Source organism: Myiozetetes cayanensis, unplaced genomic scaffold (assembly GCF_022539395.1).
Source record: "Myiozetetes cayanensis isolate MyiCay16 unplaced genomic scaffold, myiCay2020 scf9, whole genome shotgun sequence".
NCBI lineage: Eukaryota > Metazoa > Chordata > Aves > Passeriformes > Tyrannidae > Myiozetetes > Myiozetetes cayanensis.
Genome location: NW_026088185.1, coordinates 10504510 through 10527741, shown reverse-complemented (window position 1 = coordinate 10527741; position 23232 = coordinate 10504510). Strand labels below are relative to the sequence as shown.

Here is a 23232-nt window from a genome sequence, read left to right as displayed (position 1 = left end):
GACGCAGTCTGATAGTAATATGTTCTTATTCCTTTAACTGTTAAAAACTGTGATTCAATTTACAGAATATTAGTGGAGGTGAAAGCTTTCAGGCAATTCAAACCGAAGTGTATGATTGGGATGTTAATCAGTAGCTGTGGTTACTGTGCTCGTACAAAGTCAGATGTACCAGAAATGTGGATGCAGTGACTCTTCAGAGCGCTGCTGCTAATTGCTGTAAGCCCCCTGAAGTTGTGATATATCACGGTCGTGTGTGCTTAGGTGTAGTTAGAAATCAGTTTTAATGTATCTCTGAGGTGACAGAAACACTGACTGAGAATGGCTAAAGAGCTGTTTGTCAAAATCCATTCTGTCGTATTTCTGCAAAAATATCGTAGGGTTTGTGCTGCCTTTTATATCTTTTACAAGGATTTAAAGTACTTTACTAGAGAGAAAATCCACTTCTGTGCCGACAGAAGAGTACAGCTTGATCAAATTTGCTCCTCTGTTCTAAATGGTTAGTTGACACTGAGCTCTAAATGGCACTCTGAACAGAGTAAGGAAGCATGTTTCTCTTGTCCTTAGAAACTGAGTGAAGTGAAAGGTTAAGTTTTAGATTCCTGCCCAGATCCTAGATGAAGAATATCTTCCTGCTGCCTGAGAGAAGTATGTAGTTATTTGAGAGAATTAAGCGCATCAAGGTACAGAAGCGTGAAAGCCGCAAAGCCTTGTTAGTTCAGGAACCAGCAGTGTGTGTATATATTTTGTTTTATCCAGGGTGGAATAGTTGGAAAACCTTGCTTTGTACTTTGATATAATGCAGTAGGGATTAGGAAGAAATGCAAAATCTAGGATTTTACGTGTTTCTGATACATAATGATAAAGAGAGCTCTAATTCAGCAGAAACAGCAAGAAAAGCAAGATGGTGATTTCTTTTTCAGGACTGATGGTTAAAAATGAGTTTCTGGTCTTTTTGCTGATTTCCACCCCTCTCTCCCTTTTCCAATCAGATCGTGTCATGTAAATAGAATAAACAGAGCACCCTTGACTCCTGAAGGGTCAGGCAGTGTATCAGCTGTATTTTTGCTGAGGTAGAAAAATAGTCTTTCTTTATGTGTTCAGTACTTGGTCTGTTATTAAAATAAAGACACAGTTGGTTAAAATATATGTGCAATTGAACATATGCATTAAACAGAATATAGGGTATCCACCCATTCAGTGACCTAGACATAATTTGATGTTTAGAGTAATTTTGGAACTCTTAAGTTGCATCTGCAGAAAGCCACCGACAATTTTGAATTCAAGATTTAAGATTAGCGGTACTAAGGCTTTTTTTTTTTGCCCTGCAACAGTTCCTAAATGTTTCATCTCCCCGATTCCTCCCTGCCCCACACCCATGGCCGTGTAAGTTAACTGCATGCTGTTATTCTCATCATGAACCAAAGGAAAGGAAAAGAAACCAACATCTTTGGAATAGTCCATGTTAATTCTCTGTTTTCCCCTCCCTTTATAAATTGAGTTCTGCCTTTTCTTAGTTTCACTGGCATAGAACATAATATATTTATTGGCATTTATTTATAGGGCAATTCTTTGAAAACTCCAGTTAAGGTGAGTTTGTCGGTTACTCCCCAGAATTATTTTTATGCCTAAAGAAGATGACAAATTCATATTAGAAACTATAAAGATGCCAATCAGGAAACATTCTCGAGGAATTAAATAGCGACATATTTCCCCCTCAGAATTTAGATGAAGAATTTGGACATTGAAGGAAAGCAAACAGTATTAGACTTTCATTGTTATGAATAACCATCTAAAGGTGAAGTTTGAAGATTCCTTTCCAAAATAATTAATTTTGTGGAGTCTTTATGTTCTATTTAAATACTTTTACTGTGCTGAATATTTTATCTAGATTTAAAAGTAGAAAAAAACTGGCATAATGTAATTGTAATCAAGTCATCATTTCAGCAGACAGCTATGTCATGTTGAAACTTTCTAGTTTGTAGCACAGGCATTCAGATGATAAAATTTATTTTAGAATTTCTTTAAATTAGTACTTTAATTTAGTACTCTTGATGGAGATGCTAGCCTAAATATTTATTTTTTTGCAGTTACTTTCTATTATTGCTGTTTTCTTTAAAGCTGTCTGTGTGGAAGAGGAAGAAAAAGGACCACAACAGTCATTTGGAGCTTTAAGGAAAGTACTTGAAGCAGTATGATTTTTTTCACTCCCATTGACACAGAACATGGCATCTATCAATATGGCATCTATGATGTTGTAAAATGAAGAGAGTTTTATTGCAGTCATGTATTTATATTCACCAAACATCTGTGTGACCTGTTTAAGAAAATACTTATTTTTGTGGTTGAGCAGTCCCCAACCTGCTTTTAAATCTTATTTTTAAACTTTTCAAAATAACTGAAAATCTGTAAAACTTGGGAAGACTTTCTTTTGAATCCCAAATTGCAAGGCATAGCTAAGTTAGGCCTTTAATTACTGCCCCTCATAATTTAGTTAAATTAGTAACTACTGCTGTGTTTTTAGGATTAAAGGCCCAGTTTTTCAAGGTATAAAGTATTACCAAGTCCCTTTGAATTGATACGATGGGGGTTTGTTCAAGATAACCTGTGCCTGATTCAGGCTCTGTAACTACTGAACAAGTGTGCTCTCCTTTTGAAGCTCAAAGTGGTTTTGAAACAATCCCGCTGTGTTGAACAAGGAACCGATGCCCTTTCCAGCTTTGGGGGAAAAAGAAAAACCTTGTGGTAATTGGTTCCTACTGTACAAAATGTCCTGGGTCAGATGTGTTGGTGGCATGTGCCACTAATGTAAGAAATAGTCACGGCAGACAAAAGGCAGCTGAGTGATAGCTTTTGAGAAATGTTTTCTAGCCTCTAACCATACTAAAAAAAAAAATTGCCCTCCAACAAGCTTTGTACTTGTTGCAGAATGTTCAGCAGCAGCTTCTCTGCTGCGGGGCTACACACAAATGAGTTTGCATTGATTAGTGGTATGGGAGACAGAAAATACGCTCTGCTGTTTAATTTGGGGCAGTTGTTAGCCCATCTAGCTGAGGCTCTCGTGGCTATTCACAAGTGTTGGCTGCTTTAACATGTGATGCAATCGCAGCCATCAAGTCATGTTGTCCATATTGCCACAGTTCTGCAGTTAGGAATTATTTTTTTTATCCAGAGTTCCTGCGCTTTGTACGAAAAGCACGAACTGCAGCTGTCGAGTGTACTTTGTCCCTGTATTAATTTGCATTGATCCAGGTATTGGTAAGGGGAAAAATATTTCATATTTCCAGTGCTATTTCCTTTATTTTAGGGAACTTTAAAAAAAACTTGATATGGTATTTTTAGTTTTTTAGTTGTTGTTTTTTTGTGGGTTTTTTTGTGTTTTTTTCATTTTAAATATATGTAGTAGCTCTGCTGGTATCCCCTAGATTTACAAATATACAAGATGTTGGCATTTGTCTACTAGTAATTTAAGGCTGCTAACATTGAGAAACCCTTATAAAAAAATATTTCAAAGGTGGGGGGGATTGTTTGTTTGGTTAGTTTTTTGTTTTGATTTGTTGGGATTTTTTTAAGTGTAACTCTTACTCTCATTTCTAAAGATGTGAACGTCGATGTTGCTAATATCTGACGACTTACATAAAACCTCCTTCTAGGGGTCACTTCTACTTGCAATGAGGCTCCACAAATAATTTACGGATTGATTAAAAAATGAAATGTGAACCCTGCATTGCTGTTATCCTAAACTGGATGCTGGGGCATAAATAGTGTGTCTGAACTCAAGATATATTTTAAATTTCCTGTCAAATGACTATGGATGTTTCATGCAGCAACGTTAGGAAAAAGAGAAGGTTGTCACTATTTGTAGAAGCTGTATGAAGGGAACAGAAAGATCTTGAAGAAAAGAGACAGGTAGCTCTAGGTAAGAGTTTAAACTTGTGACTTGTGTTTTAAATAGAAAATTTTCTGGCTAATAGTAAAAATGTTCAGTCATTTTGCTAACTGATGTCCTTGTATCAGAGGGACATGCAATATTAAACAATTTGAACACAACAGTACCTTGTTAGTAGCAGTGTCAGCAAGGTGAAGAAGCTCAGAAAAAGTTTAATAAAAATAATCGGTCAGACTCTATTTTATATGAAGCTGCAGCATTTCTTGAGATAACCACATGCCCACTGCATTTTCAGAGTGCGGTAGAAATGTCTCCCACTTGAATGTGCTCCCACTTTACTTGTTCCCCAAAGACACGCGGAGATGAAAAGACACACTATTGACAGCAAATCTTTTCAAAGATAGTAAATCTGGCAAGAAACGTTGCGAGGGGAGTTTCTCATATCAGAAGCACGATTTGTATTGCTGCATACAGCCACAAGGTTACTTCCTCTCCTTCTCAACCGTACCATTCTACTTGTATAATATTGAGAAGCGACTGGATTAGTCTGTCTTTAGTTGTGTATCACCAACACTACTTCATTCTCGAGAAGTTGCTGACACTGTCAGCGTTTGGACAGAAACTTCAGATAAGTGAGGAAACTCACATATAGAAGTATTTACCATCCTGGTAATCTAAACTCACAGAGAGTATTTTGTCATAAATTTGACTGACAGGCATATATTGGAAATGAAGCATGTCATTTTCAAAACTATAACCAGACAATTTTTTGAGAGTAATATAAATTCATATTTTGAGCATATTTTAGTTTATATGCATTTCCATTATTTATATATTAAAATTAGATGTGCGCAATTTCCAGCCTTATTATTTTGAATGGTTATTAAGAAATGTAGTTATAAAATATGAGTTATACAGTACTTTGGAGTAAAAGGTGATTTTCATAATGTCTTTTCCCAACTTACAAATAAATTCTTTGCCATAACACAAACATGTTAGCAGAGCAACATGATAGATGTCTCTTTAAGTATCGTAGTAAAAGAAAATGACTTGTATTCTGAGGCTGTGGATAGTTTATGTTGTTTTGGACCCATTTCCCAAGCAGTGATCGAAAACAGATTACAATAACAATTATACAGTCAGAAGATGCAATATCCATTTCTGTTTTAATTGAGTGAAAGAATAATAAAAACATCATTAAGAAAAATGAGGTGGACCTGTCATACACTCTACCAATTTTTAGACTTAGAGAAAATGCAGAGTAACAGAATGTGGGCTTTTTTTTATTATTTTCCTCTTTTTAAGTAGAGTTTGTTGCTCAAGCTAGTCTGGATAGTAGATTTCATACGGGCTCCTATGAGCAAGTATGAAGTAAGTAGGTGTACTGCTTGACAGTAGTGCTCAAGTTAGGCATTATCTGAGTGTCTGGGTCTGGCGTAGTGATGAATGTATTGAGCCTTCCTGATTACATAAATATGATCGCAGTGTCATACTGACCTGCCATTTAGATGAGCTTGGAGAATGCCGTGGACAGGTAGAAAGCAGTAAAAATTACTTCTTTGTCTTTCAAAATAAAAAGCTGTGCTACTTTATGATGGTTTTCTCTTGTTTGTTTGTTTTGGGTTTTTTGGGATTGTTGGGGGGGGGAATTTTTTTTTCATATTGTTTTTACCTCTCTCTTTTTTCAAATGATTTCTGTGGACATGAATGCCACTGAGCGTACTTGGTCTCTTAGGCTGGGACTGACTCTTCTATGGCCCTTTAGTTACCTGAGCACCTCAGCCTTCAGACTGAAACCCAATAGGCAGAAAGGCCCCTTGGTGAGTGGCCGTGCACCTTTGTGCCTCTGGCAGAGGGGTTTGGCTGGAGTTGAAGGCCTGAGGCTGAGGGATCCTGGCTGTCCATTTTCTCCGAAGTGAGTCCTGATGCTGTGAGCAGACATGTCCTTTCTGCTGTGCCACACATGGAAAGAGATATTCTCTCTACAGTAGCCTTGGCTCTAGCCTTGTATCATACAGCTTTGTAAATCAACATTTGGAATGGCATCCGAAAGTGAACTGGGAGCCAGTTCAGCCTTTGGAGTGCAGATGTAATCTGCTTTCTTTGGCTAACACCTCTCAGTTAGCACATGCGTTTGCTCACTGTATCTGATTCTCGGGTGTACCTCTGTGTACGTAACAATGCAGCAATTCAGCTGGTTGAGGCCCCAAAACTGACACAGTTGCTGACTGTGAATCCATACACGGTGTGTCTGCCTGTAGGTAGGTCTTTTCCACTCTAGCCCCAAAATATCACTAGCTGGATGAAGTGCACCGGGCACACCTGAGAAGGAGAATTTACCTGTTGACTCTTGTTCCTTGAGCTCATGACCTGTTTGATAAAGATCTGGTAGTTAATAAAAACTGTTAGATTAATGTGACGTTCTGGCTGATAAAAGTAAATATTCCTTAAAGAGTAGTATTCAAACCCATAGTTTTCAAATGTGTGATCTCATCTTTGGGAAATGTAGATTGTTCCCCCCACAACTCATGATCTTCTGTTCTTGAAAAAGAAGGAATACAAGAGAATGCCACTCAGAAGTTGCACTCTCTCTGCAGGAGTGTGGGGTGTGGAAGATTAGAGCTGTAAGTAAAGGCCAAGCCCCAGATGCCGGTTCCTGATCCGTAATGGGCAGCAGGTGCAGGCTATTCTTCTGAAGACTCTGTGTTGACTGGTGAAAAGGGAGGCACGGAGGGAAGTTGGCTGCTTTCTAGAGAACAGAATGGCTTCTACTCTTTCTTGGTTGTGATTATCACCTCTGTTGAATTTCCTGCTGAAAATCTGATGAAGATTTCTGTGGTCTCCTTCTACCAGAAAAATACCATCTAGTAATGATATTGCTGCAGCAGCAACCTTACGTCTTGCTGAAAGTGCAGCAGGATGAATAACTCCATGAGTAACCACTGAGTTTGATATTTACTCAGAGAGAGAGTTTAATGTGGCTCGTCCTCTTGCGTGTGTACTTGTAACTTTTGCCTGTAATCAGTTCTGCCATATCTGTTGACATTGTCACTTAGAAATGAGGTTTTATAATGCTGCCAGTATCTATTAGACACGAGGGAAGGAGGCAGTGATTACAGCAGTTGCAGATCGACTCACCTTGTCTCCCTGCTGGAGCCTGCAGTTGGGTTTGAAGGCAGAGGAGTAGTTGCAGTAGTTACGTTAGATTCCCTGTCAGACAATTGTCTGGGAAGATGAAGGAGGGGTGATACAATTCCTTCTTTTTCTTGGCAGGGGATGGTTCACAGAGGGTTGGACATCAAGGAGAAAACAACTTGCTGGTGGGTCCCAGTGGAGACCCCAAAATAGGCCCGAGTGTGGTATGCAGCACTTTTTCAGACATAAAACCTCAAACCAGCTACGAAAGCTTTTCTGTTGCATTCCAGGGGACTTATCCCAGTACCAGCAGACTAGTTAATACAACCTTCATTAAAATGCTTTTGCTAGAAGATGTTTTTTTCTTTAAAAATTACATAACATGGTGGCATCTGCTAGCACCACCAAATTTAAGGGCTTATTAGCGGTTCCAGTTTTCAGCGTTTAAAAATGTCGGTCATTAAAATTAATTTTGGGTGGAACTTGGCATAGGGAGTCTTACCCCCTTAGGCAAGTTTTGCTATATTGTCAAGAGAAAAACAACAAAAAGTGATCCCCCAAACTAAAAACCCCTCACAAACCCTAAACTAATTTTTAAGTTACAGAGACCAAAACCTAAAACTTATGGGAAATTAATGGCTTTAGATGAATTTTTTTTTTTTTTAAGTCAGTTTAATTTAGAAGTGTTTACTCTACTGGTTTTCAGTGAAATAAGTATATTTTCCATGAGTTCATATTATGAAGTACGGCTGTGGGATACTTTTTCTTCTTTTTTAACTGGGAAACAAGTTGAAAAAACTGAGCTTTTATTTAGGAAAAACGTAGCTATAGTGTCTTCACCTTTGCCTTTTGATGTGAATAGTTGGACTGGAGGATTTTTGTTTTGCCAACCTAACTGATTGTATGATTCTGTTCTATGTATTGGAAGGCTGGTGTGTGGTTCTAGTGGGGTGTGTGATTCTGGTGGAGTGTGTGGTGCTGGTACCCCACAGGTGTTCCTGCCTGCTGGGAGGTGCTGGCTGGCTCCGGGGAGCTGAGCTCTTTGTGCTGCTTTCTGACTCAGCCTCCCTCAAAACCGTGTTTTGAGGTCTGGGTTGTCATCGCTCTCATGTTTGGCTCACTTAGGTGGGGAGGTGGAAGTGCTTTGTTGTGCTGTTTAATTTCTCCAGCCTCCCGTCTGCCCCATCCGTGGCTGTCCCTGGGCTAACCCCAGTGGGGCTGCTCCGTTCTTGCCCTTTGAATCCAACCGGTGTCACAGATTTGAAGGTTGGCTTGAGTTTAGTGCAACTAGTTTAGTAAAGGGGGTTAGTTACCAGAAACAGCTGATCCACTTGGACTAACAAAAGGCCTCATCTCCCCTGAGTAACACTTCTGTCCCAGGCACGCAGCAGGAGAGGCTGCGCTAGAGGTAAACGCTTTGTATCCTTCTCTTTCTCATGCTCTAAATACGGCTCTTCTTTTATATCGTCTTTTGAGAAACTCAAGTATTATCAAATCAAGTTATGAGTTTCATAATATGTTTCTGTGGTGGGATAGTGGCCTGAAATATTTTGTATTAAACAAGTAAGGCTGTTATTTCAGCTAGGAGAAGGATTCTTTGGCTAGTTAAGCTGTCAGAAACAGGGGACATCTGCAGAGACGGTAGTGACTTATTTATAAGACTTCCTGAGATCTGGGATAGCTGTGATGGCTGGGAGACTGAAGCCACAGAAAGGTCTGGAAGCTGAAGAAGGATGTAAATAATATCTTGTGGTTTGCATTCGCCATTGGCTAAAATATAATATGTGGAAATGCATTTCCTGCCTACAGATTTATTGAATATGTAAAGCCAGAACAAATAACTGAGGAGGAGGAGAAAGATATTGTCCTTAGTTTTACTTCCTCTGGCCCTCCTAAGAAGAAAAATTCTGCAATGTAATGTTATTTAATGTGATTTTGTTTCTTTGGCAAACATTGTATTAAAATCATCTGTGGACTGAGCTTTTCTTTACCAAATTGCATCCTGGAACAAATTATTTGCAGCGGGCTTATAAACCCATGAAGAGTAGGAGTTTAACAGCATCGCATTACTGGTTATATGCAAAATCAGATAGCTCTCATTTTGTCTAGAGCACACTGGAGGGCAGAGGATTAGCAGAAAGTTTTTAAACCAAAACCTTTTGCTGTAAGGAGGTATTTGGTGCTTTTGTTTTGCGTAGGATTGTACAGTTGCAAAGATCCTGATACGCTCTCCTGTATGTGACAGAGATTTCCCGCTGGCCGCCTGTCAGTGTGCGCACACAGCTTTCTTCACGTGGTTCCGAGTGGTTAGTGACAAACAACTGCAAAGTCATTCCTCCAGTCCCCATTAAAAAAGATTTACAGTGGGAGAATTCTCAGCCTCATAATGAGACTGTTGTAAGCTGGTGCTTGATACATAAAAGGCTGAAACACAGTCCATTTACCCAAACCAAGCATTTATTGTAAATAAGTTAAGTGCCAATAGCTTATATTCTGTCCAATTTAATTATATTCATAATTTATGGGGTAACTTGAAAGTAAGCCTTAATGGACATTCTTAACACTTGCTGAAATGTGTGAGCTCTGTCTCTTCCACCTTATCACTGAATTACACCAGCATGGGCTGAACCTGGCATCTACTTCAAGTCAGATCCTTCTCTAGCGTGAATAGTCATGTGTGTGTGGCACTGTGGAAATGGTACGGTTGTGCCTGTTCAGCTTGTCTCCTGCATCTGCAGCCCTCAGTTGGACTCTGCAGGATTTTCTGGGGAAGATCTCACATCACCACCAGCTACAACTACGCTGTGATTTAAATGAAAGTGGTGGTGAGACCGGAACAAACCCCTTTTTTTCAAATACTATTTGATGTCTTTACTCTTAGAAAAAAGCCCAACCAACCAGACAAAAAAGCCCATTTTGGAATGCAGTTGATCTTTTCCAATTATGAATTTATCTTCTCTTGTTACGTGTGTCTCAAAGGTCTTTTCCAACTACAATGATTCTGTGATTCAATGTTTGTTCAGCTAGTTGAGTCTTGAATAGAAAACTCCTGGTTATTATCATGAACACTAGGTTTAAATTTCTGATCACTTCAGTATTTGCAGTTTACACCGTTCTGAAGTGACACACTGAAGCTTTAAAGCTTCCCTTTTAATTTCCTTTCCTTTTTTTTCTTTGTTTTGGTTTTTTTTTTTTTTTTCTTTAACTTGGTACTAGTGTTAAGTTTTTCAGAAAGGAAATGATGGATTTATGTTGCGCTAGGATGCACGATGGCATCTTTGCTGCAGAAATTCAGGTATTTCTGTAACTGAAAGCTGTCAAACTTAATTGGTTTCTGCCTTTTCAATTAGAGCTGCAGTATGTGAAAAGGAGAACTGGCAAAGCTCTCCTGTGCCGCACGGATGCCGATTTCTGCCTTTTAAAGCAGTTTTCTCATTTTAAGTTCATTTTTCAAATTTGTTTAAAAAAAAAGGGAAAGACAGCTAAATACCAGATTGGTTTACGTAAGGTCAGCTCTATTGCAGTGCAAAGGGAAATAAATAAGTGGACTGCTTTCCCTTCACTGCCTTTGCTGGGTAAAGGTCTCTCTCCTAAAGAAAAAGAAGCAGATTAGGTTTAGGAAATCTTGTAGTTTGATTCCTTCCTGTGGTTACTGCCAGTTGTGGGAGCATGCTTTATTGTTAAATTTATGGGATCTTTATTTAGATAATTTCCTCAAGACAATCCATGCTTTGCTGGTTGGGCTTCCTAGTCTCTGTCACAGAGTAAGGGTCTCAGAAGTTCAACTGAAGTTGCTTGTAATTCAGTGTTTTGAGATGTACATGGGAATAAATATTTGTGGATGCTGCTCTTGCTGTTGCCCAGATTTCTTCTTTTCTTTTCTTTTTTTTTTTTTTTTTTCTTTTTTCCCTTCTATGTATTGGAAAGACCAGCTTAGAGAACGACCCACATTACAGTCTCTGCTAAGGAAAATGTTTTCTGCATACAGTAATGAAGAGTAGTTTCAGTTGTTTATGAATTTTCAAGATGTCCAAGTTTCTGAATGAAAAACCATAGAAATTTGCTTTGTCTTCGTGTGAGATTACACTCTGTGTGTGTGTGTGTCTATGTTCTGATTTAAAAAAACAAACAAACAATAAAAAAAAGCCAACAAACAAAACCTAAAAATCCAAAGCACAACAGCAACAACAGAAACTTTATTTTCCACTTTCTTCATTTGATAAAAATCTCTCCACTGTAGAATGATTTCCTTTGGGTTTGACACCACCATTTGATCTCAGTTTTTAATAATTTTGGTGGGTTTCACTCCCAGAAGAAAACATGCTTGTGCTGTGAAGTATTCCCACTAGAAATCTGGGAAGTCTTAAAACCTCATGTTACTCAGGGCAAAGAACTGGCTTCTTTATTAATTCCCTGCTAGACAACCCCTGTACAGTAAATCTTACCATAACACCATGCTGTTGAAATTAATCAAGCTGATGTTTGGAAATTGTTCAAATTATATTAAATTAAATAACACCTAGACGGGGCTCAAAACTGTGCTGATGGAAAGAGATTTTAATCTAAAAAGACAAATTTTATTGGTGCCTCTTCTTGTTGGTTGATCTTAATTTTACACTTATTAGGACATGCAAACACCGCTCCCTATTTAATGGCGGGAGAGGTGGGTGGCAGAAAGAGTAACCTGCTCCTCAATTTTCTGTGTCCTTTTCTTCTTTGCTTTGATTGCCAAGTCTATGATGGGTATGTGGACAATACACAGAAGTTCAGTGCCAGTAGTATTGTATTTACTACTCGTTTAAAACAGGTACTGGACCAAGTATGATTTGCAAATGAACAAAAGAAACAGTGCAGGACTTCTTAATATCTGTTCTCTCTCATCCTTCTAGTTGGGCATTAGAAATTTGCAGCTTTTTACTCGTAAGTCTTGAAAATGGTTTCCAGGGAGCTGTATGACTGCAGTTTGATAATACTTTTCACTGGCTTTAAGGTTGTTTTTGGAAAAATGAATGCTTTATGCAACAGAGTGTCCCAGGTTTTCACTTCTTGAATGAATTATCTGTTTCTCTTTCCTTCATTTTAAAGAACTGATTTCTCCCCAGTGAAATAAAACTACAGATTAAAATGGACAAGGAGGAGAAAATGTGCATTTGGACACCAGTCTCTTTGATAAATATTTAATTCTTCCTGATTTCTCTGCCCCTTACAGAGTTTCAGCAAAAAATGCAACTCTGTTTACAAAGTCTTCTCTGTACATTGCAACTTTTCTGTGAAAGCAACAGTGGGGCTTAAATCTCATCTTTGATTTGTTTTAAATATGTATGTTATACAAGTGTTCTGGTCACTACTAACCATTCTGTTCTTCTGGGTAATAGTGGGAACAGTTTTTCACTGGTCTCTTTCATGGATTAGGTATGATTCTTGTTGTGTATGGATGTTCTTATAAAAACCTTTATGTAGGTCTTGGTTTATGTTCCCCTGATATTTTATGCAGCTGCCATCTATATGGGGTCAAAGCTCTGTGAGAAGCATAAAAAAGCTGCTTCTAAGTCAGTTAAGTGAAGAAAAACCAAGGAGAAAAAGTCTCTTGTATGATTTGAGATTGCTGTTACCGTTTTGTGTGCATACCAGCATTGTTTTCATCCTTCAAGGAAACAAACTCTTTCCTTTTTTAGCCCTCAGATTACCCCTGTTTTTCTCCGTGTGTGAAAATCAATGCTGTGTGTCATCCACCATGAGCTGTGCAGCATCAGTCACTGCAGCATCTTTCTGGAGCTGGGAGAGCGAGTGCACACAGTTTCAGTGCCGAGGGAACCTCAGCCCTTTCGGTGCATGGGTGTGGGCAGGAGAGGATGACAGGAGCTCTGGCTGATCGCTCGTTAGGGAAAGAGCTGAGGAGTTTCAGGATTTGTGAGTAAGGCTGGCTTGCACTGCAGTAGCACTGCGTGAGAGACTTCATTATGGATGCTTGGTCTCCTGCTCTCGGAGTGCTGCTCTAAGTTCTTCGACTGGAATGACAGTGAGCAATGAGGAACTTGTATTGCTCTTCTCTCAGGGCCCCGTAGTGAGCTGGAGGTATAAAATGTGCATGTAGGAGCAAGGCATGGTGTGTATCAGTGTGTAAAGAGCATGTTGGCCTCTGACTGCAGGTATTTTTCCTTCTGATTCCAACATACTGAAAGTATGTTAATTTATTTTCAGATAACGTCAGGAAACCGAGAAGCTTGGGGTGATAAATCCATTGGAGATATGACCGTTTACCTCTCTAATGCAAAACAGAGGACAAAGTGGTTGAAACTTCCTTGGGAGTAAGATTTACTAGGAAATAGGTTGGATTACTGTTGTTTTTTACTAAAATAAAATTGGTATTAAGATTCCAGATGCTACAGTGAGAGGCATGAGAATAGGTTAGCAATGACAGATGTGGTAACCTGCCCTTTGCTCTCTTTTTTTAAGGTACTAATAGCAGCTTATCAACAGTTACACTGAGTCACTGAGTTCAGAGATGTTTTTTCAAAAGCTGTTTCTGTAGCAGGGTCTCTGCAAACATGGGCAGCAGGAAGGGCCAGGAAAATCATAATGGGCAGGGGTCCTGAGGGCCCTTTGTGCCATCCATGAAGTGATATCGTGTATGGCATCAGTTCTAGCTTTTGAGGTCCTGTTTGTACTCAGACAGTAAGGGATGAGCGCGGGGAACAGGTGCAACTTCTGTGCTGAAAAGGAGAGACTGTTGTTTGACAAGGAAAGCATCCAGCAGGAGGATAAAAGACACTGTGGCCTCCCTCTCATCAGTTTGCTTCATCACTTTTCCTGTCTTGCCAAAATGTAATTTACACAACTGATATTACAGCCTCAGCATTTGGCCAATTATCCTAATCTTTTGCCAAGACATTAATAGCCCCATCAAAAGTGCTGTGACAGCCTGTATGTTCGACAGGACTGGAAGTTTGTCACTTAAAGAGACTTAGTTTCGTTTTAGCTAGTTAAATGGTTTATGAACAAATAGAATTCTAGTTTTAACCTTTCATAGGAAGAGAAATTTTGTCACTGATTTCAGTGGAACGTGATCAGCCATGGGCTGTCTTTTCAGGAAAGCACCTAGAGATTTTTTTTCACAGAGATTTTTTTTAGCACGGTGTGTTAGAATTTGGCTGCTTGAACTTGCAAAATGCATCAGTTTAACCCAGAATCAAGCAGCGAAGAGGGAGCAGTATCTGTGTGATGTGGTAACCTTCTTGTAAATTACTTCAGGATGTTTTAAAACAAATAACTAAAACACATCAACTGGATAATGTAGCCTGTAGCTCTTGTTGTGGGCCTCTCACTGAGTGAGAATTGTGGATCTAAAATATCTTTTAAAGTAATTTAGTTTCTCAAAATTCAAGATAAGGAGTATTTAAGTCCCATAGCAGTTGTTGGTGTGACTGTGTTTATTTCAGGGCACGGTGACTCCTCTGAAGGGATATATAACTATTGGTTTGTAGATACTGACACTACTGATAGCAGAATATCTCAAAGATATTTAATGGACTTCGTGCAGGAGAACTGAAATGTGGCTTTCTCTTCTTTTTCCCTTAAAGAAATGCCTGGTCCAAGAATACAGTGATTTGTGTCTGGTCTTTCATAAGTAAGCACTCAGATATTTTTTTTGAAGTTATTTTCTACTGGAAATGGTTATATTTCATTCTGAAAAGTAAGATTTAGAAGAGAGCTTTCTGGTGGTATTATGAGCCTTAGATGACATATTTGGAAAACTGCTATAGGCTGAGTTTGGTCTCTGCCCCGATATTTCCTAGTTTATCTAGGGACTAACAAACTGTATGTAACCAATTAATAAATTTCTGTGACTGCAGGTAATGATTTTTCCTTTGGCTCCCCCTGACTACAGCCAGGCCTGTAGCAGGTGATGGAAATAGCAGTGCAGTTCTGTAAGTTTTTTGTCTGTTCCCTCTTCCCTCTGTGCATGCACTGTAGGGTCGTTGCCTGCAAATGGGCATGTTTCTCTACTGCCTGTTGTATTGAATCCCTTTAAGTTCATGCCCCACAATTTATTGCCATAGATGACTTGATCCTGTAACCACAAAAGTAAATTTACAATAAAACAGAACAAAATTGAATCCAGACCACCCTCTGAGTTTTCCACTTCTGTGGTTCCTCCTCATCCTTGATGCTCTTTCAAAGAGAGCTGTTCTCACTCTCTCCGTGCATGCAGCAAGAGGACAGCCCCCTTGTCTGTCCAGGTCTGTGTGACCATCAGCTGCCAATACAAGGTTATAATTTTCAGCAAAATCAATGCAAGAATATTTTCCGTGCACAATGAGAAGACTGGCCATGGTCTAAAAATGCACGTATATCTAAGTGTCCCCCAAGGCTACCTGCCTCTGCTGATTCCTCCATGCGTTCACTGTGTAGATTCACTGTGTAGAGAGAAGCAGAAGCAGCATTTGTATGTCAGGTTTTTGTATAGCTGAAGGCGGAGAAGCTCTGACCTGAAAGAATAGGGACATTCATGGAACTGTAGAAAACTTCTGCTATGTTGAAAAAATCTTATTAGGAAATCTTGTTCATCCTAATGCTGACTCTGATTCTGTTCCTGAACTGTATTCTCTGGAGCTTTTAGTGTGGTTTTTAAATGAGTCAAGTGATGAGACTTCAGTATTTCCCTTGGAAAGAAAACAAAAGCTATCCCACAGGGAAGAAAGGCAGATTTCCACTTATGATGAGCCTTCTAGGAGGTGTTTTAATTTACAGCTTTAATCAGAGATGTATGACAGACTTCTTGTTCCCCTCTTATTGATGCTTTGTTGTTTTTGGGTTTTTTTTTTTCCATCTAGGTTTGATGATTCCCGTCTTTTGTGTGGTGGAGCAGTCGGACGCCTCTCTTGAATACGATAATCGAGAAGAGCATGCTGAGTTCGTTCTGGTTCGCAAAGATGTGCTCTTTAGCCAGCTGGTGGAGACAGCGCTCCTGGCTCTGGGGTATTCCCACAGTTCTGCAGCTCAGGCACAAGGTATTCAATAAAGTTCTTTTCCCCCCTTCTCTGCACCGCAGAATACGGCACCTGAGGTTGTTCAATGTAAGGAGAAAGCAAGAAAATTGGTGGCAAATCTTGGAAGTGGTTATATCAGTGTGTTAATTGTTTAATCTTAAACTAGGTGTACAGCAAGCCCCACCTTGTTAACTTGCCTCGAAAGCATGAGGTAGATCTTGCTGAAGTGTGAAATATGGTGATAATGATCAGCCAGCATATCCATGACACACTTGTTCCGAACCACAAGGCAGGTCGCTGCTCCGAGGAAGTCAGCGCAGCAGAGCTGGGTAGAACCTGTAGGTGTACAGCTAGATGGTATCTAGTGTTCTTCTTTGTAGCAGGGCCATTTTGAACAGCCTATTGTAGCCTTTCATTTTTTAAATTACACATTGTAGAGAATGGTTACATATGTATACATACTCTCTTTATGGCAAATAGTTGTAGGGCTAAATGTACAGGCTGATTTCTCTGTTTTCACTTACCTACTATGTTGCTGCAAAGCCCTGTGTAAAGCTCTACAGTTCCTTCCACTTAGAGATAATTCTCTGTTAGCAGCAAAATCTTAAAATAAACAAAGCTTTCCTTCCCTACCCAAAATATCAACTTGAAAAAAAACAATCCGAAAATCCTAATCTTGAGGGAGATGGGCAGGAGGTGGTGGGCTGGGAGAAATCTTTCCAGAATGAACCTTGCATTTCAAGAGGCTTTTTTATACTACACAGGTTATTTCAGTGCTTATACTTTTGGATGAGAAGCCTTTAGGTTTGTTTCATCTCCATATCACCAATAAAACCTGTGCACATTTAGAGTAGTTTAATAGCAACTTTGCTGGATTTTGGATTTTGTCTGTTGGTTTTAGTTATTTTGTATAGCTGGGTATTTGAACGTGGGAACAGAGGGAACATTGGTGGTGTTGAATCCAGGAATTCCAGGCAGTGGTTAATAGCTTGGGCTCCTTGTACAAACTTCTTTCCAAGCTGGGTGATAGTGATTCATTTCCTCTGTCAGACTCTGCTCTGTGAGAGAGGCTCAGGTTCTTAAAACAGGCAGAGCTCATGAACATGTGTTTATTTACATAATATGGTAATAAAAGCTCTGCAAGAAGGTAGTTGTTTTTGTTTTTAATATTAAATGTTTCGTGTCATCTTAGGAACTCTTTTTTTTCTGAATGTAAAAGGTCAGTGTATCCCACTGCTTCCATCCTGGTGAGCCAGCTTTCTGTTTGACAGCACTATCCATCTCAGTTAACACAGTTGCTCAACGTGTTGCGAGCTAACATGTGGAACATGCTGCATTAGGTGGCCAAAATTTGATTCTTGGCACTTACAGAGGGGAATGGGCTTTGCAGAAAACCTGCTCCACGGAGGCATGCCATGCAGTGCAGTGATCCACACTGGCTCAGCGTCTCATGGGGGGGAACCTTGCTTTTGCAGCATCTCTCTGTTGTGAGAATAGTGAGGAGGAGAGACAGATTGACTCACGAAGGAAATTAGTCACTGTGCAGGGAGGAAATGGCCACTGCGTTTTCGAACTACAGGCTTTGACAATGAGCAGGTTCAGATACTAATCTGTCACTTGATGTATTGCTCGAATAACTTGACTAGAAAATAAAATATCTAATTGTTGTGATTAGTCTGAAAGAAAAGTCTGTAATATTTTCATCTTTAAGGAGCAATTACTTTCCACTAGACAATATCAGATGGTGTATATATATATAAGTATCTTAAAGATCCATCCACTAACAAATCTCTTGGTCAGGTTATTTACTTTGACACAGAAAGACCAGTCCACCAAAGTCTTTTAGACATCCTGAGCAAATACTGTCAGCCATGCTGATTTTAAGATATGAAGCTGAAGTATGCAGCATGTTCTGTAGTATCTTGCCTCTGTGCTAGCTGTCTGTAAGCTGAGAGATGAGGTACAGACAGAGACAGAGTGACAATTGATTTCTGAGGCTGTTTTGTTTAACTCAAAAATTAATAGAATATTGGGTTCTAATCAGTTAACTAGGGTTGACAGAAGCATGCTGCTAAATTGCAGCTATAAGAATTTATTAAGGGAACAAAATTTTCTGATATTAAGAAGGGGAGAAAAATAAAGCTATTTGCTTTATTCATTCTGGTTGTAGGAAGAAAAGTCTGCTTCTCTTCTAGTACTTGGGATTGATTTCCATTAGCAATGCACATTAATAAACGGCCACTTAGTTCTTCTTCATGATCAGCTGAATTACAGGATCTGCATGAGAAGCTGAAGTTCCTCAGTTGCATTTTTCAAAGCTTTGAGCAATGTGCTGCGCAAAATGGTGACATGAGTAGTTGTCCCCATGTCCTCCAGAGACAAAGTAAATGAGTTTATCAAAGCTTTGGTATTGTAAAAGCTGTAACATGGTATATCACAATTGTCACCTTTTGAGTTGGGAAAGTGTTTCATTTTGGCCCACCTCTTGTTTTGGATGACTCTGAGAGGAGCAGCAATTTCATTTCATCTTGTGAGAAACATCTTGCCTTCTCCTGTTCTTTTTAGACCAGGATCTTCCAGGCTGGGGGGAAAGAGGAGCTGTGGCAGTAGAGAGAACTGCTGTACAGCTTCACCCTGCCTTTGCTGTGCTTTGCCGTGGCAATCCTGCAGAGCTGCCGAGGCTCGGGCAGGCAGTGCCTCGCAGTGGGTTTACCTGGCTGCACAGCAGAGCCTGGCTGCCAGAAAGGGAATGTGACACAGAGTGCTGGGTGGTACAGTGCCTCCCTGAGGGGTCTGTGTGCCCAAAGGGGCCCTGCCATGGGGCTGCTGGCCAGGGCTGCAGCCTGGAGCTGCAGAGTTCTCCGAGGAGGTGACGCTGTGTCTGAACGTATGAGCTGTAACCTGCACACACACAGCTGCCACCTGGCCTGAGCCTCATGTGGTCACTTGGCTTATCATGGATAATTTTTATTCTTGGTCATTAGGTAAGTAGATAAGCTTTAGGATAAACAATCTTGAGACAAATATGTATCATGAGGTTTACATAAAGGTGGCACCATGCCTCACTGGAAGAAGCTCTTTATTCCCACACAGTTTGACCAGGACACATTTATTCCACAAACAGCTGGTTGTGAATGTTTTTTGTTGATGGTGGTGGGAGCAGAGACTTTTCCAGTGAGTGCTGCCCTCGTGAAACTTCCCTTTTCTGACAGGAGCTGTGAAATATCTTCTGGAACAGCATGGGAATTTGTTAACAGCTTGGCACTGGGGTGTGAAAGTTGGTGGTGTGAATGGCAGCAAAGGTTTAATAAACATTTATGTATTTTTCTTTCATCACTTGAGTCTACACCTGACAGTAGGGAACCTGCTACATGTGCCTTTCAGAGAGGAAAAGAGTCATACTTTAAAGGGGCACCTGTTCTATATGTAGTTTGCTAAAATTTCCATGCTCAGATGAATTTTTTTTTTTTCCCATGAGTGAGCTATTCTAACTGGTCTGTGCAAGAGAAGGGAACTCTTAGGAGGTATGGAGTGCTGAGTGCTAGGACCAAAGTAGTATGAAAGTAACTGCAGTCTGGTGTACCCTGTGTACAGTCCTGCAGTTTTGGGACCTGCTGTGAAAGTTGATTCCCTCCTCAGTGTGGGGTGGAAGAAGAGCAATGCTAGTGTGATGCTTTTAGTGTCTACTTTCTTAAAATCCACTTGACAAAGAAAATGGTGTGATTACTTGTGGATACATGTTTTTTCTTTTGACCAGTTCCTTGTTAGCTGTTGTGAGTGTGTACACAGGCTGGTGTGTGTTGTCTGCAGAAGTCAGCAAAGGTGAATGGGCTGTCGAAATGCAGATTGCCTTGTCCTCCCAAGTCCTTCAGCTGGATGTGTTGGCAGGTCAGTGTGGGGTGCCTGCCCTGACTGCTGCCTGGGGGCAGCTTTAGCGGGGCACTGACAAGAGAGTTGCCTGGGTTAGTTGCTGTGTGTAGCCACAACAAGAAAAGGAGCATAGAGGAGAGTGAAATGGTGCTCAGATGCCAAATGGAGCAGAAAGAAGGAGAAAACAGCAGAGGGAAGTTAACACAGAGCAAGGGAAACATTAGATCTTTCCCATCCCTGTCACTGTAGGGATTGCCAAGCCATGATTCTTAAGCAATGTATTGCCTTGAGCAGAGCCATTGCAAGAGGCAGTGTCTCCTATTGTCACTGCTCCCAGGCAGTGTCTTGGAGGCCTCTCTTCATGTGCCCAGTTTCATCCAGTGCTGTGTACAGACTAAAGAGAGGGAAGACTTGTGGCTGCAAACAGCTGTGGGTCAGAGTGGAGGGCTGGAAGGAGAGGCTGGCAGTGGTCGGTGGGGAAGGGGTAGTAGAAGAACAAGAAATGACAAAGATTTAAATATCTTACCTTGCCATGTAGAATTGCAATAGCTGGACAGGTACGAGAGTCATACTCAGTGAGGATTGTAGTTTAGTAAGCTCAGATCAGACAGCTCAGCCCTGTCAACCTTGCATCACTGCAGTGGGAAGGAGGAGAATTTTGTTGCTGCTGGTCAGTGCCTGGCCAGAGTAGCTGAAGGGTACCTCTGCCCAAATTTCGTGACACCCAGAAAGGTATCTCAGGACTAATGGTCCTACTTCAGCTGCCTTGCCTGTGAAGCTCTGATGTTGCTTGCAGTCAGGAGACAGCTTGGTTTTGGTGCTTCTGCAGAGCACTGTGTTCTGGAGCACTGGTGGAGCTGTCCTTGCAGTGAGCTGCAGCAAGAGAGAAAGGTGGCTCTCCTGACTGTATAGGAAGGAAACCAAGGCACAGACACATAAGGGCTTTGGATCCATAGTGCACATGGCTGTTGCAGGAAGCAACCCAGACTGCAAGTGTGTTCATTTTCTTCAAGGGTTTAAATATGTGAGCTCAGCCCTGCTCTCTGCTGTTAACTGGAGGCCCCTTGCACTTGTAGCCTGTGTTTCAGTATTATTTCAAAGCACAGACCAGATCTGTGTGATATGATGCTGTTTAGCAAATCAGTCCAAACCCCAGGCTGCTGTGTGTAAGAATGTGGCAGCTGGAATGCTGGGCTCCTTCACTCAGACAAGCCTTTGTGAGAGCAGCATGGCCATCTTGTCCCTTAGGGGATTATAGCCATGTGTACAAATATTTGAAGGGTGTAAATACCGATGAGGGAATGGATTTGCCTAAGCTGGTACAAGAGGGTAGGGCTCTGGGATGACTGGAAGGACCTGAGCAGATGATTAGTAGGGAAAGATCCTGTGAAGTATTCCCATCTGTGCTATCTCCAGAACCACAATAACTTCCAACTGAAGGTAAAGGCAGAACATACCAGCTGGGGACTGTATTGAACACGCACGCACAAGCTGGTTTTATATTTGTGTACAAGAAAGGTACAGTAAAAGTGTGGTGAAACCTTGCTGAACTGTGCTTGATGTATACAGCCAAGCCTGCTTTAGCTGGGGAGACCAGGTGTGCTATTTTCAACTCAAGTGCAAGGTAGCAGTATGGGAAAAAATGGGAGGACAAACACTCTCAGGTTTCTCCTGTGAATAATGTACAATAAATTACGAGGGTGCTGTAATCTGGGTTCTTCTGACCCCTCAGCCAAGTGCCAGTGTCATTTGTATGCCTGAGTTGTGGCTCCCTGTTCATGTAATCAAAGGCCTCCTAGTAAGTATTATAGTGACTTTAATGACTAGGAGAGGCACTAGTAATATAATGACTTAAATACCAAGACAATACAGCCATCAACAAGCTAAATATTGGGTCACTTCCTGACCCTGTCACTCTTTGCTGCTACTTTTTTCATTTTCACAGAGGCAGTGTAGTGTTCTCACCTAACAGAGTTGTCAGTCCATGTAAAGCTGCTGTATTTCTCTGTTCTCAAACCCCTTTGCCATGGAGTATTCTCAGCCTGATAAACCAATGCCTCTTAAAACAAAAACACCTCAAAACAAATGAAAGAAACTCACCCAGCCCTCTTCACAACTCTTTTCAGCAGTTTGGTCTTACTCCATGTCTAATTAACATCTCCTTACCTTGAGTAATAATCCCCTTTATCCCCCTTGCTTCTACTGGGGACATTTTGATGGGTAAGCTAGTCTTTCTTCCCTCCAGTTTTGCAGGTGTCATTGTAAATGGCCCAAATTAAATCATTTAACAGTAATAAGTGTGAGGGGTAGGACTTAAACCGACATTTTACAGTAAACTCTGACACGCAATTCCATGACAACTTGACTGGGATTGCTAGGCAGGCTGGATTTCTTGCAGCGATACTCAGCCATCCAGATCAAAGTTTTCCTTGTAAAAGCTGCTCCTTCTTGAACTGTTCATTGCTTGAGTTGTATTCTTTGTCTTTCTCCCTCATGTTTGAATAAAGAGGGCTGAGTACTTCTCAAATATTTATTTCCCTCCCTGTTTACAGGCATTTACCAGCAAATCACTATTTTGTCTACCCTACAAAACTTCATGACAACTGTAAATGAAATTCAATTAACAGGAACCATGAGAAAAAGTCAGAATTTAATGAGAATATTGAAAACCTCTTCATTCTTTGTGGTTTTTGATAGGCATTTCAGTGCATAATGGACACAGGATTTGAAAGACACTGTTGTTAAAGGTTCAGCATCTCATGCCATTTCAATTAAAGCCCTAGAGTTCTCTTTAAACATTCCTTGGAACTCTTAAGAAATCCTACATAAAAAATAAAAGAAGAAGCAGAGAATGAGGCTCCTTATATTTGTAGGGTTTGCTAAAATTAGTGTGGCTTTTTTTATGGAAAATGTGGCATGTAAAGAAATGTTAGAAAGTCATATTTTTATATATATAAATTGAATATATTTCAAGTTTTACTTTGGTTTATATATATGACATATATTTATAGTATAGCGTAGAAACAGACACATATTATACATGCATACAAATATATATTTATATTAAAGTATACATATATGGAAACAAAATCTCAAAATTCAGTTAACAGATTAATCTTTCAGGTTACTTGTCATCCCCATTCTCCATTTGTGCTGTTATTTTAAGTAGCCTCATTAGCCCAACAGCATTAACTCTAGTGAATACTTTATTTCTTGATAAGCTCACTGTGAAAGTTCTTAACTTCTGATCAGTGATCAAGGAGTGTCTTTCTTTTCTTTTCTTCCCTGCCACCCCCAATGCTGGTGTGTAAAACTTAGCGTGTAGTATTGGCATTCTGATCCCAATATATT

At 40.2% G+C, this 23232-nt stretch overlaps 1 protein-coding gene across 2 annotated transcripts in view; it reads left to right on the top strand.

The window, feature by feature from the left end:
- SATB2 (SATB homeobox 2) overlaps positions 1-23232 on the top strand; it is a 131216-nt gene that overhangs the window by 5702 nt on the left and 102282 nt on the right. For both annotated transcript variants that reach the window (XM_050340131.1, XM_050340130.1), the window contains one exon: positions 15856-16032. In XM_050340131.1, coding sequence (XP_050196088.1) covers positions 15856-16032 — 177 coding nt within the window. The remainder of the gene's footprint in view (positions 1-15855; positions 16033-23232) is intronic.